This window comes from Leptinotarsa decemlineata, unplaced genomic scaffold (genome assembly GCF_025532065.1).
Source record: "Leptinotarsa decemlineata unplaced genomic scaffold, Ldec_3_MD MMD2_tig00000882_RagTag_RagTag, whole genome shotgun sequence".
In the NCBI taxonomy this organism is placed as follows: Eukaryota; Metazoa; Arthropoda; class Insecta; order Coleoptera; family Chrysomelidae; genus Leptinotarsa; species Leptinotarsa decemlineata.
In genome coordinates, this window is record NW_027412556.1 from 5,930,323 (window position 1) to 5,946,384 (window position 16,062).

The 16,062-nt window shown below is 33.1% G+C and overlaps 1 protein-coding gene across 1 annotated transcript; it reads right to left on the minus strand.

The window, feature by feature from the left end:
* Positions 1–1,629: 1,629 nt before the first annotated feature.
* On the minus strand, positions 1,630–14,096 carry LOC111510106 (uncharacterized). The gene is given in 4 exon segments (XM_023165968.2): positions 1,630–7,510; positions 7,513–8,078; positions 13,758–13,894; positions 13,945–14,096. Coding segments are annotated over 4 exon segments (2,085 nt in total). The 5' UTR covers positions 14,014–14,096; the 3' UTR covers positions 1,630–6,197.
* Between the last annotated feature and the right edge of the window lie 1,966 nt (positions 14,097–16,062).

Below are 16,062 nucleotides of genomic sequence, written 5' to 3' on the forward strand. Positions count from 1 at the left end.
CAAAATAAAGTTGAGTTAAATTCATGAGTTTTTCAAAATCACTTCGAAAAGTATTCAAATTGATGTTTCAAATGTTGGGTTTTAATTTTAAAGGGATTTGTTTCTAATTCACATATTGGCAACAGCGCCTATATCAAGTTGAAATAATTTATACGTACCTAGATATTCTACTTTGAAAAAGAAAAATTATCTTTATAAATCAACAATTAAGGCAAAATATAAATTATAGTAAAATACCACATAAACAACAATTGTTTTGTTATTTATTTATATAGAGGCAGATAGGTTAGGTGCACAAAATGTCATATGTCACAGAATGTCTCGGAACATAAGTAAAAGAACAGCACGCCTCTGAAATATGTCATCTTTGTTTGTCTCATACAGATTCATTGTCCTTTATTAGCTATAACCGATGTTGCCAAATGGTGAAATAGAAACGAATCCCTTTAAATGTTGAATGCATTATTTCATCCCTCTTTTTTAAGTATTTAAATAATTTTTTCAAGAAAAGGGTTGAAACGATGAGTTTAAAATGCGTTATTTTAGAGCTCTTTTATGAAAACTACTTGATTTTCGTCAGGAGGAACATTCCCCATTGTATGTATAGAGATAAGGTAGAATCCAACCTCATACACAGGTCAATGAAAATATTATCGGATAGTCAAGCGGCGTTGGAAGCGCTTGGCTCCTATCGAGCAACGTCTAAAGTGGTAGCAAATTGCCAAAAATGACTCCTCAAGACTCAACAAATATTCTCTGGTCTGGATTCCTGGCCATACTGGCCTGGAAGGCAATGAGGCTGCTGACTCCCATGCAAAGGAGGGTGCTGCAAGCAGCTTCATGAGACCAGAACCTGTCAATGACATAGCTCTAGGCTTTGCTAAACAAATACTGAACACCTGGATGACCAGAAGATTTGGACTTCTGGCAGAATCTTCCAGGATTGGCTCACTCCAAGGCGTTTGTTCACCCTTCGAAGCTTGATACCAAACAGTTGTTGGACTACAGTAGAGATGAACTACGATGTCTAACAGGCCTCCTTACAGGTCACTGTCGTCTGAATCATTTATATGCAGAGACTTGAACTGTCGGAAGACAGTGTGTGTCTATTTGGATAATGATGAAACAGCAGAGCACATACTTTGTGACTAACCCGCTGCGGACTGAATCAAGGTTTTCAGAGTTTGGCAAAGCCTCACTCTTACCTTCTCACCTGAAAGATTACTCACCATATAAACTAATCGGCTTCGATGAAAAGCTGGGTTTATTTGATCGAGTGTGAGCCACAATAAACCCTTGCGGGTTTCGATGGAAGGTCGAATATACCTACTCATTTTTGACCTAACCTAAAGATGCCACTAACAAACGAGCTGAAAGTTTTCGTTCAAGGTAACAATGTTACTGAAGATGGAGGTGACGAACAACATCGTGGCTAGCATCGATGTATCGCTCTGAAGGCCAACGTTACCAGATGTTGACCACCCTTGATCACCTCCTCGTACACAATGTGACGCGAGTTTATGTCGATAAGAAAAGAAGTGATATTCCTAATCACACACCACTCTTTAGAAAATCCTAGACAGAGTAACAACATCAAATTTTACAAAAGTAAAGAGATGAAAAGACAAATAAATAAACAGATCTTTATTAAATTCTTCGATATATTACATCAATATTTTATATATAAAAAAATTAACCAAAATGCGCTGTAATATTTTTATAGGTACTCAAGAAAAAAGATAAAATGACATATAATAATGTAAATGAAACACAACAAGTTCATGAATTATTAGAAAATAACGTCGTTAGGAAAAACAATTTTTTCTTATGGACAGTTTCGAAAAAACCTTCCAAACTATAATACCCACTATTGTTCCACAAATCTATATATTAAAAAAACGTTGCCAATAAAATGCACTTCTTTAGTAGGTATATCTATGATATAACTGAATAAAATAAGACAACTTGCCTCATTACGGATTTTTTATTCTCAAATGAAACACTACTACCATAGTTTATTGAGTTTCATAAAAATGGTTATATTTTTTGCCACATACTCAACTGAAAGTTTATTTTTTTTTAAACTATGTACATCAAAGACTTATTTTCCATGAGTAAGATGACATACATAGGTGTAATTGGAACAGTGAAATGAATTTATTAAAAAAAACTTTTACCACACCGGAAAAAATACTGTTTCTACTTGCACGTTTTCTTAAGCAAGTGATCATCCTCAGATGACTAAAACTTCTGATGGTGATACCTTGCTTAGCGAAACGTGCGCCGAGAAACAATATTTTTTCTGGTGTTTTTAACAGATTCATTTCATGCCAGAGATAACAAAAAATATAACTGACTTCTATGTAAAAAAAATCGTTAAGGTACATAAATCTTTAAAATAACTTCCACTTAATGTTCTATTCAGCTCAATGATTTCTGCGATATGTTTCGTTCGGCAGAACCATACTCAACGTACTTTTGAAGTTGTACCAAGAAAAATGCACAAGTTTTCATCGTGACTCTAATTTGTATCAGTCTATAATTAATGATCTAGCTGTTTTGAGATCATCTGGGAACAAATCTTTAGCTGAAGAATAGTGTGGGATATGCTTAACGATTTAAAGAGTTTCAACTTTGTATATTGAACACTGAGCAAGAATTACAATTTTGTCCTCTGGAAAATTTTTCTCTGCAGAATTTCACTTTTAATTGCTGATACAAGTAGTACTTACGAATTTACTTACCTTACCTTTCAGTTAATTTTTTTTTCAAAATTGTACAAAACTAGTAAAAAGTTTTTTTGAGCATCGTTGTTTTTTTCTTCCAAATTTGCAATAAATCTGAAACTCAAAGTATAGATCTTGCTTGTAAACTTACCATCCTTATTTTGGGTACATTCAAACTGTCTCATTATTTCATTTTGAGTTTCATTCCAGATATAATATAGTTGAGTTCACCGTTTTGAGATTTCAGATCTTTCTTTACTTTAGAATAATAATTATTGGAAACTTTAACTAGACTTTCTGAACTGGCTTCATTATAATATTTGAGACAAATGGTTTCTGGTTTACTCTGAATCAGGATTCACTTATAAGTTACCAGCTTCGAAAGGAATGTGAAGTAAAGTAGTTGAAGTAAGAAAAGTGATTTTTCATGTTCCCCAAAAGTGAAGAAATTCTCAAAATCTATTGCTTTGGAATTGCCCGAGAAAAAATATCCATTTACATCAATCTGTTGAATGTACTGTTTACTCTATTTACATATAACGAAAACATCGTTTGCACTAGTTCATATATTGCTATGAAACTTACATAACCCCAAAATCACGGTTCAACAAGATATAATTTTCTTCTTCTTCAATGAAAACTGTCTATAGAAAAGTCTGGGAAAAGGTGTCCCCATTGCATTATACTCACTGAATACCAGTTCAATCTGAGACGGGCGAAACTGAACTAATGTACTGAAAACTCATCAGTGCTCTATACAGAAGTGTAATCTGTAATCAATCTGAGACGGGCGAAACTGAACTAATGTACTGATAACCCATCAGTGTTCTATACAGAAGTGTAATCTGTGTAATTCTCAAATCTTCTAAATTTTACTAATTTTCCGGAACTGATATAAGGTAAGTATACATTTATTTTATAGTCAATTTAGTTTTTCCTCAATCGTTCAAGGCAGTTTGCGACTTTGCAAAATAGCATCAGATACATTTTTTTTATATACTACATATTGTGTTATAAAATATGGGATTTCAACAATAAAAAAGTACTTTTGAATGTGTACTTTCATATTAATGTATTATTGAATATGGGCTCAGAGCTTCTATGATATGTACATCTGCCGGACTGAGTTATGGCCGGAGAGAGGCCCTCTCTCAAGATATGCAGTAGATGTGTAGAAATCTGTTATCAGTCTATTAGATTATTCGAGCCGTAAGCCGTATTCAGTAAAATGCATAAACATAATTTAAATATTCAAACTCGGAGAGAAAAAAAAAGGCGTCGGGGTACTTAACATTCTATTAGATAATTTCTACGAAAGAGTGATTGCTGCAACAAGTGTTTCAGAAAGAAGTATTCGAAGAATTGTTACAGAACAAAGGGATATAAAACGAGGTGCAAGTTCTTCTTTTAAATAGCCAACTGAAACGAAAAATAGGAAAAAGTTTAACACCGATTTAGGCAACGTAGATAAAAATTTGTAACGCAGAATTATCATAAATTCTTATATCACTGACAAAATTTTGCCTACAATGACGAATATTTTTTAAAGAAAATTTAAAGGAACTAGATACACAGGAGGAGAAGATTCTCTTCGTAAAGTAGTACAATCGATGGGATTCCATTTCACTAACCAAGTTAGCATCATCAGGACTGTCCTGATTATGCTAATTTGGTTAGCGAAACGTGCGTCGAGAGAGAACGTTTTTGTTCTGGCGAGGGATTTTTTTTTTCGAAAAATTCATCCTAAATTCTATTATCCAGTTTATATCTGTTACTTCACTTGAGTTGTCAACTGATTGTTACAATTACACATTGTGAAATAAGTTTTCTGAGCCTGGAACATAAAATTTTCATATAACTGCTCCAAAATTTCGAACCAGCGATAAAATTTGTGTTCTTTTTTTAATTAAACTTGTTATACCACTACCGCGAACAGTTGATTCAAGCTCAACTTTAAAATTGTCTATTGCAAAACATTTCACAAATTTTGAAGGTTACGAAACATCATTTTCTAACTATTCAACTGTACTGGTCAGTTTTAGATCATCAGGAGATGATGAAAACAATTATTGAATCGGTATTCGAGAAACCCCTTCTGTCCAAACAAATCGATTGTCTCAAAACTTACTAACAAGATTTATTTTGATTTTCACTATAGAAGTGTGACATAATGGCTTTCCTAAGCAAATCTTGCTTGTGTCGCGATTTTGTAAAACTTTCAAAGTGAAAATCAACATTATATTTTCAAGTGAGCTTTTAGAAGTTATTCACATTATCATCTAAATATTACTGGAGTGTTTTCCCAACACCAAATCGTTATTTTTAACACCTCGACAGGTGTTTCGATCACCAAGTGATCCTCCTGAAGATGATCACTTGGTGATCGACACATGTGTCGAGGTGTTTAAAATAACGATTTGGTGTTGGGAAAAAACTCCAGTAATATTCAGTACTACACCAAAGGTTCCAAACAGTGCATCATAATTATTATCTGATGCAAAATTCAATATGATGTATGCATCGTTGGTATTTGAACTGTTTACCCTACCATTTCATAGTTATCATTATTATATTTAAATGATTTGCTGAATTATTGTTGGGAAATCCAGATCTGATTCAAACTATGTTTTAAAAATAGTCTAATAATTCTCATCTATTTTGATACAAGTAAACATCAGGTTTCACGAATTTTCCTTCTCCCTTTATTTTCCATTTGCAAATAATTATTTTCAATTGTATATTTTGTTTATTATATTTATATTCATGTGAACATGTAAATTATATATTTCTTGTTTTGTTTTATACCAATACAGATTTCAGGTTTAGAATAGTCTCATTATCATTCATATTATTATTTAAAAGCACTTTGCTTATCACTATCCCATCTTAAAATACATCAGCTTATTTTTTCAAACATGTAACAACTCAACATTGCTATTTCTATTTTTTTTTTGCTTGAATACCTTCTGTTACTTTTGGAATATTGGTTAAAAATGGCGCCCAGGTACGACCTTTGCTTGTATCTCTATTTATTCATAAGTACTGTATTAATCTAGGAAGATGTATTTATGAATCTATGAGTCTTTCAGTTAACGTCTTTATATAGTCATATTTCTGAACCAAATGTTTCGAAAGTAAAATGGATTGACATTTAAACAACCGGTTTCTTGGACTCTTCATTTTTATTTAAAACAGTAAAATAAGCTATACTTCTACCTTTCAGTATACTGCTACTTATTTGAGAAATTAAAACACTGGGCTATTATTTTGAATCAGTTAGCGTATTCAAATGAATAATATTGGATTCAAAATGAAAATAGTTATTTTTCTTAAATAAATCTGTTCATAAACCTTGATAGTCTTTAAGGCAGGAGACATACTTTTATAACTGATTCCGAAATGTTTGTGTTCTGCAGTGTATAGACAAAGACCTCAGAAGTATCAAACTCCTCAAAGCAGAACTGATGTGGTCTATACTAGATCCACATCATATTTCAGTTTATATTCTTTGTGAACAAACCACCCAAATTTGTTTTTCATTGGACCATTTTCGTCACCTTTCCTCCACTTTGCAAACTGCTTCAATTTCTTTATTAGAGTTGCTTTAGAAATATCTACTGTGAGTCCAGTTTTTTCCATGTGGCTTAGGAATTGTTCAACCAGCACAATTTTTTTATTGGTGTTTCCATGGGCTATTTTGAGAAATACTGGAATATGTTCAGGGTTGAGTTCCTTAGACATTTTTACCTTGGAATATTTAGGAGCAGTGGAAATTTCACTTCTCTTTTTTATCACAATTGGACCATTGGAAATTATCGCCAAAGACTGTAAGTATTTATCCAGTGCTTCATCTACATTGCTTCCGTCTTTATTGTACCAGATGCAACCTATTGATCTTGGTTTCAACTTATTGGTTTTGGACTTCATGTCCTGATCAAATTCCTCTTTGAGCAGCTTGAGCTTTTGCTTCAGAGACTCGGGTGATAGTCTAGCTTTTTCTTCGTCATCTATCTCATCATCACTCAAATGCCCGTGAGGCACAAAGAAATCATTATCTACTTCATAGTCATCTTTTTCTTCGTCGTTGTCTTTTTCTGCTTCATCCTCAGAACCGTTGAGAGATTCGCCTTGTTCCTCTTCTTCCCAGTCATCGTCAGAATCTTCTTCATAATTCAGGATCTCCTTGTCTTCCGTGAAAGGTTTTCTAGAAGTAATAACTTTGCTTTTTTTCCTCCAAGTGCCATAATAAGCTGGCCTACGATTTTCTCTGAATTTGAAAAACTTTGCCCTCACTTTTAGAAGGGTAGATTTATCTTCGCATATAGTTTCTCCCACTTCTACAATGGTCACATCATCTTCGACTGGTTCTTCATACGGCCATGTTTTGAAACTCCTTCCTATTGTTTTCCCACGTTTCAATTCTTTTAAATAAGTTTCTTCACAGTTTTGGTTCTCTAAATGAGAATCTAAACTGTTTTTCTCTTCTTCAGTCAAGGAATTTCTTCTAGGAGAGGGCAACTTCATATCAGATTTAATTTCGAATGCCATGAATGCTGCAGAGTGACACTTTTTTTCTTCCAGAGGACTGTCACTTTTCTTCGGAACAAAAAAATTGACAAACGCTGCAGCTGCTTTTTGTTTTTTCTCTTCCTCTTTGATCTTCTCCTTATTTTTTTCGTCAATTTCTTGTTGTTTTTTAATTTTCTCCTGTTCTCGTTCCTTCCGTTTCTGTTCATCTTTTTCTTCTTTTTCTTTCCGCTTCTGTTCTCTTTCCTCCCTCTCTTTTTCTTTTGTTCCTCTTTTTCTTCTCTTTCCTTCTTCTTCTTTTCTTCCTTAATTTCCTTTTCTCTCTGTTTCTGTTCGTATTCTCGTTGCTTTTCTTCCTTTCTCTTCAGTTTCTCTTGCAAAATTCGTTCTTTCTCTTCATTCCTTTTCCTTTCCCTCTCCTCTTTTTCTTTTTCCCTTTCCAGGCGCTTCTTCTCGGATTCGAGTTTCTTTTTCGAACCAGATCCTTTTTTTGGAGTGTTTTCAAGTTGTTTCGATGTGTTCAATTTGTCGCCCGATTCATCCAGCACCACAACTATATCCTTGTCGGTACTCTCCAAACATTCATCAGTTTTTTCTTCTGGTAGTTCTTCCATACAAACATCTTCAACTCCAGTAACCACATTTCCATTGCACCTTTCAGAGTCTGATTCTGTGATTATGTCATCTTTGTTATTTTTCTCATGATCATCAGTAATTACTTGATTCTCATTTAATTTCGTATCAGTTGCATCCCTACAGATGTTTCCTACATCCTCGATATGACCCTTTTCTTTCGTGTCAGCAGAATTTCCGGAGGAAGTGACACTGAAAAAAAAGAAATACTTTAAAATTTCATCAGGACTAAATGGAATAATACAAATAATTTTTGAAAGAATACCTACATTGATCATTAAAATAATTCTTGTTACTGACGTTTGATAAAACTCTATGCATTTAATGAATGTCTGAATGTGTCTGACAAGAAAAACACTCTACAAGGTGTTTTGATTTATGGTGGCCTGCAGGTAACCAAAATTATTGAAAAAAATCAAATTTAATTTATGAATTATTATGATACATTAGAAAACTTAAAAATTTGATTATAAGAAAGCCCTTCTTGTGACAGGAATGTAGAACAAATTATTTTATCATCAATGTAAAACAACAAAGGTTTTCAAATTACAAATATAATTCATAATTTTCACTATCAATTACTTCTTACTGAAATGTAACATTGGCCAAGATACTTTATATACTGAAATAACAATAATGATCTATGAATGACCACGTTCACACGATATCTTGAAGGAGGATATATAAGAACTCATTCTACAGATACCAATGTTAATCCCTAGTTCAATCCAATAATATTGAACCGATTCAATAAGATTCAACTTATAAGAAAGAAAATCAATGTGATGAAACTGTTATTGTTAAGTGATACATACAAGGTCTGTTCAAAAAAATAAGGTGAATGTTCAAATTTCGCAGGCTATGTACTTTCCATTGGCCATTTTTTTAATGTTGGTTCACTCCTCTAGAACTTATGTTCACAGTTTCAGTTGTTTAGTTTGTTGGTGAGAGACATAATAGTCAGACAGGGCAAAAAATGGAATTTAGTACTATAAACACATGAAATGTTGATAGTGTTCACAAAAAGTCGAGAAGACGTAAACGACGACGCTCCCATTGATGTCCAAGCACATTTTGAAAAGAGCCTGATGGAAGAGCCCAAGACGCCAACACCAAACACGCCAAATTCGATCAAATTTCAATAAGTAGTATTATTTTGAATTATGCACCGTTTGCTAGAAGCAATACGGCATTGTGGAAAAACAATTTATTGCTTTTGCATCACAATAATTCACCTGCTCACTCTTCATTGCTTGTTTGTAGTTTTTTGGCCGATAACAACAACGTAATCATGCATCAGCCACCGTATTCACCAGATTTGCCCCCTGCGACTTTTTCCTGTTACCAAAATTGAAGACACCAATGAAAGGACGGCGTTCTGCGACGATTGAGGAGATAAAAACCTAATCGCTAAGATAGCCCAAACATACCAAAAATGGCATATCAGAACTGCATCGAGGATTGGAAAAAGCGGTGGCACAAGTGTATCATATCTGAGGAGGACTACTTTGAAGGGGACAAAATAGAAATTCATGAATGAATAAATATTTTTTGAACAAAATGAAAATTCACCTATTTTTTTTCAACAGACCTCGTATGTTGAGTCAAATTCCCTGAAGAATCAACAAGTTTTTGAAAGGCAACAAAGAAATGGGATGGGTTAGAGATGTTTCCCGGTTCCTGCTTGCCTTGATGAGAAAAAAAGCAAATGATAAATGAATTAGACAGGATAATAATCAAGACAATGACAATTTGATGACATTATGCAGACATTTAGAAAATATTATGCAGAATTCAGAATATTAGGATATGTGTTTATTATCTATAAACATTATTTTCAAAAGAGCAAAGAGTTTTTGAGATAACTACATTTTTTGACATTGGGGAAACATTATAACTTCATAATTTTTTAACATAAAATCCAAACCAAATAGGTTGAATAGTCTGAGAGCTCGTATATGAAATTTATGGATAGTTAATTAGGTGGGTTATGTGTAATGATAGTCACGGAATGGTTTCATTGAAAGAGATTTCTAATTTTGTTTGGTTCATGTTAATATCTTTCAGAGATTAGATGTCAGAACCCCGATTGTTACCACAAAAGATGTTATTTGCTCGTGTAAAAGTGGTCAACCAAAGCTTCCGCAATAGGTCAAAAAATTGATTCACACCAATAATAACTAAATATGAAATTCTTACAATTTTGGTTTGAAAACCTATTCTTGTCTTTTAAATGGCCAAACAGGCTTCAAGTCATTGGGCTTGACCTTTTGAAATATTTTATAAAAATAAACAAATCAGGCTTATATCAATCAACATATATTAAAGTCCTCGCTACGTGATTGAAGCTTCAGGAAAATTGATTTGAATATAAGTAAGAACAATAATGAATCAAATTATAATAACAGGGGTACAATGGGTATATACGACCCAACAGATTAAAACATTCATCAATCAATAACCAAGAATTGTAGATGAGACGGATACAACTTCAAAATGCATAGATTGACAAAAATCATTAGATATATGTAGTTGATCATCATAGATACTTTCATTAACGGCAACTTCTTTAATTGAAAAGAATTATAGTTCAACAAACGTTTCATGTTCTGAAATATCTGACGATATGATGACGAGATCAATTTTGTTTTCACATCAAGAATAGAGAAGGGATTTTGTTGATAAAAAATATATATTGGTTTTTGAACCCAAGTTTGAGGATATTTGTTCATACCCATAATAATGATGAAGTTGGTCAGGTTGTCCTCGATTTGTAAGTTGCCCGCCATGTATTGAAAGATCATTATTTATTTTTCTCCTGCCCAGGTAGAAATCCAGGTGATGGTGAAACAGCTCAGCTCATGTGATCTTACCTTTAGTTGGGATCTTCGTTCTAGAAATTTCCAATTTCTGTCTATTCCTAGGTTCTTCCGGCAATCCAACTTTTTTGAATGGGATCAACTTCAGATTCACACTTTATTCACTTCAATAAACTTCCCTTCCTTGATAAGTCAGATTACATGCTAGTAAACTGAGCGGATTCTAGAATAGACTTTGACGCATATCGCTTAGTGGAAATGAAACACGTGTTTCCAAACTTTGTGAACAATTTTTGCAAATTGAAACCAAAATCTGGCAAAGCCTCATATGTTCACCTACCACAATGGGGAGAATTGGAATGGAATTGAACATACTGATAATCAAGGTGAATTAGAATCAATTAAAAAAAAATATAAAGTGAAGGATTTTATATTCCTAGCCAGAGCAAAGGTTGGTTAACATATTCATATTCCCCAACATTCAATCATATAGTTGTATTCACACAGAACAATTGTAAGTGGACTGTAATTGTATGGAACTAGATGTTGATTTGAATAACACATTATCCATTTCAATTGCTTGTTTTTCTTTTAATATTCACTGTGAAGCAGAGCAGAAAACTGAAATAATCAACTCACTTTTGGTAATAAAAACTAGTAAAGTGACACGTTTACGGAATAAAAAAAAATCTATTTTACCAAAATAACCTTATTTGGAATCATATTGTAAACAATACCGCCACTTCCCTAGAGTTTTTATTATCATTTGTTGGAATATCACGAAAAGTCCAAGTCAAGAGAAAAACAATTTTTTTGACGAATTTCAAAAATTTTACGTGTTTGGTAATTCTCCAGCAAATAACCACAACACTTCAAATGAATCTTCTTTCAATTGAAACAGTATACACATTATAAACATTGTTCCAGTACCCAGAGAACCAAAGAAAATGTCCCTTGTTGAAGTATCATTTTCTTTCACAAACAATTATCAAGGAAATTTTATTTCTATATGGAAAACAATGTGACATTTTTCTCAATTAAAAAACACGCATTTTGATGTAATTACCACTTGAGAGTATACCAAACCGCAATACTTGTTACGCTACACGATAGCTTCTTTGGGCACCATAATACTGTTGGTAAAAATTCTGTGGTGATCCTACTAATAATATTGCTTGTTTTTTTTCAAGTAAACTCACTGAAAACAATAAAAATAAAACCTTAGTGTTGGATAGATCAGGAGTGAACAAGTTGACTTGTGGTTCTGGTCTTGAATTTTATATTGGCCAAACCGGAAGGACTACCTCCAAAATAATGAAAGACCATAGAAGTAGTTTTTTGAATGAAAAGACTGATTCAACATTTGGAAAAGAAGGGTTGGCAATCAACCTTTGTGAATGTTCAGAAATCGATAGATGTAAAAATTCTGGATTATGGCTTAATGGTCAAATAGATTTGAATTGTCCCCCTTCATTGAATTTAGTTTGAAATGGAAAAATTGGCAATTAGGACAGATATTTAAAGTAGGTAAATTAATAGCTCTGGTAAAAATTGTTATTCATTATTCTCCAGTCTTATGAGTTGTTCCTAGATAAGGTAAATAGTTTAGAGAAATATGGATTAAGAGGAAATGCTCTTAAATGGTTTCACTCATATTTAGTAAAAACAGAGAGTCAATATCACTAAAGACTCAAAAAACTTCAAATCTGATATTATCACATCTACAGATATACCGCAAGGAAGTGTAGCGAGCCCACTGTTGTTTGTTATATTCATGAATGATTTATGCAAATCTAAATTAGCATAGAATCAATTCATAACTATATATGCTGATGATACAAGCCTTCTGACAGGGGGAGATACATATCCAGAGATGATGGTAAACTGTTACAGAAAACAAAAAAGTTAGTATTGAACGAGCTTAAAACTAAAGTGATACTATTTGCAAACTACCTAACAGCAGGAGGAAAAACAAGTGTCCTATGGACTAAGAATAATTAGTAAACATCTAGAAAAGCAAGCAGCTTTATGTCATTTTGCAAATTTCAAATCTGTCATGAGATACAGAATAATTTTTTGGGGATCCAATAAGAATACAAATAGAATATTTCTTATTCAAAAAAGAGTAATGAGAATAATCAATTACAAACATTATAAGGACTCTTGTCGAACAGTTTTAAAAAACAACATCATGACTGTATATGCTCTGTACATTTTTGAATGTACATTTGTTAAAAAATAGAGAACTTTTTAATCTGAATGCCACAGAACACGAATATAACACTAGAAGGCATGACATGTGATTATTTTTTATATAAATAATTTAAGCATTTTTTAAATAAACATTATTATCATTATTATTATGAAAACATGACAATGAATTTGTTTAGTCAGTCAGTCAGGATGCTATTGTATAGCGAAACACGTGTCGCGGTTTTGTGAACTTTCAAGTGTGTTTTTAAATATGTCGCAATGAATTTTCATCAATTATCTGTTTAAAAAAATCTGTTTAATTGGTCAGTTACATCATATTTGTGACAGATTTTATTACCAAAAGGGAATTTTTTAAAATACAGTAGAACTCTAAAATTATATTTCAAATATAGCGTCAAATCATTCTTTTTTTAATCATTTCTTTTCAATCCCTTGAATCTTTTCAGGTGTATTCCCATTAAAATAAGTATTTGTTTGTTAAATTTAATCATCCAGATATTTGATAATCTTCACTAGGATCGATCCCAATTAACTTTGACACTTGGACTTGAATTCGGATAAGTATTCAGACAACAAAATTAGGTAAGTCCAATAAATAACTTGTTTGCCTCTGATATACTGGAAAAGATTCAATTTCAAGTGAAAATTGTAAATTTTCTCATCAAATCCATAACGTTGAAATAATTTACCTACAGGGTTACTGTGAACAATATGTTTTTCAAATAAAACTCTGACCAGAACTTTTTACAAAGATTAATTATATACCTCTCAGCTCTAGACACTAAAACTTGTCTGTCGACCACATCAACTCCTTTTTCCGAGATTGTTACTGACTCACCTCAGATTGCTGTTTTGCGATTCAATCTTTACATCGTCATACTTCTTGCGTTTGTAATCACAATCGGAGCGATCACGAGAGCGTGATTTAGATTTCGACCTGGAGCGAGAGTGTTGCCTCTTTCTTGAGTTTGGCATCTACAAAAAATAATGTATAAATCACTCTCAAGCACAAAAGTTTCACAAACATTTTCAAAGCATAAATATTTGTTGAGGTGAAGATAATCTGTTTGTTTGTAGTAATTTAGTGTAGGCATTTTTAGATCTTGAATTGAGTGTAGTTTCTTGAAAGTTGTGATGATTGTGACACATGAAATTTTCGTTTGTTTTATATTGAGTTCCTCACTGTTGACTAAGAATTGTATAATTTTCGTAACGCGAACAAAAGCTCTTATACCTCGCATTGAAAATATACGACTTCACCAAGATTTATTTCAATAATTCCAAACCTTATTTATATGTACTGCTAACTATCAAAAAATCGAGACCATGAAACTTGAACAGCGTCAATTACATTAGCTAAATCCACAACCACAATCCACAGTGAACAATTCAGTCACTGTCTCACGAATCACAAAACACGTCCTCTATCGCTTTTAGATAAATTATGGCAAAATGCGCGCAAAATAGACACCTCTAACTAGGCTTGTTCTGGTTCTCTGCCCGAACTGTCAGAAAACAGTCACCCAACTGAATACTGAACATTTTGTCACGTTAACCTTTTCAGTCTACAACTGATTCACTGATTTTGGACGATTCCAAACAGTACAAACTGAGAACTTACTAATAGGACACCTACAAACTACAGTAAAGGCGCGTTCGCATATACGAAACCTGGGCAAAGCCATACCAATCTGAATTTTTAAAAATTCTTGTGAAAAAGTATCCCATCAATGCAACCTGCCGTTTTTTCAACAGTCCCTTGAATGTTTTGAAAATGCCTTTATACTATTAAGGAATTCGAATATTTTCTGCCTTGAAGTAATATAGAAGTATTTCACAGTTTATGTTGTTCATCATTATAATTGTTTCGTATTGTTCTATTATTTCGTTTCGTTTTGTCAATTGACCCCTAATAATAATGTTTTTAAGGACACTTTAAAATTGTAACTTCAACATGTCCTATCTGTTGTAATCGATAGTTGAAAGATAACTATTTTATTTAATATTTTTTTATGTTTATAATGGAGTTGAAATATTTGAACTTCATTGCGAATCGGATAAATCATGAAATCATAGAACATGGAAAATACAGCTTTCAAAGGTGTGCACTTTTCAGTCTTTCAAAATTATAGAACCTTTTACCATCTGTGCCGATAAAAATGTTTTTCATCATTCAATTATTTCCTAATAAATTATAAACATTTAACTAGATAATACATAATAATAAAATGAACAGTTCAAAAATAACTTTACAAAACGCTCAAAGGTGCGAACTCGTTTCCTCCTTTTCATAAAAGAGGATGTATGCATCTCCACTCACAAGCGATTTTGGTGAAATTGGTGACACTTGTGAATCATTGTATTCGTGCCACGTGCCAATATAAGGATGTCTGCAGAATGCTGTATAATGTCCGTTGTAGGTAGACCCACTGTGATTCGAAAGTGCATATAGATTATAGCGACAAGGAGTCACATTATCAGCTGTATAATTGTTCATATCTAATCCATCTAGAGGAAATTCAAATTATCTAAGAACAATTCGTTCAGGCCAGTCTCAACTCTCTACACAGTATAGGTTAATGGACTGACACCTATCAGAAAACAACTACTTCCCTGGCTAATACCACGAAGGGCGTTGGATTATATCCGACAGGTGTCAGTGCAGATGGGGCGACGACAAATCTGTTGTTTGTTGTATGCTTCAGCTTAGTTCGAGAAATGATACTCTGACGGAATTCGATTTTCAATTATCGTAAATCATCGACTTTATGTTGATGATATACACTACCTTGCACTGACGAGTGGCCAAACGGCCCGAAACCGGTCTGCAAGTGTGTTCCATATGCAGGAATAACTTCTGTGAAGAATCCTACACTGACACCTGTCGGATATAATCCAACGCCCTTCGTGGTATTAGCCAGGGGAGTAGTTGTTTTCTGATAGGTGTCAGTCCATTAACCTAGTGTGTAGGGAGTTGAGACTGGCCTGAACGAATTGTTCTTAGATAATTTGATTTATAGCCAGTCTTCAAGTATGCCCACTGAATATATGTGATAGAGGAAATTCGATGGCAACATTTAACTTAATTTAACATTAATAAAAATGTTGGAGCTTGTTACTTGTCAACGATGTGCCTTTTAAAA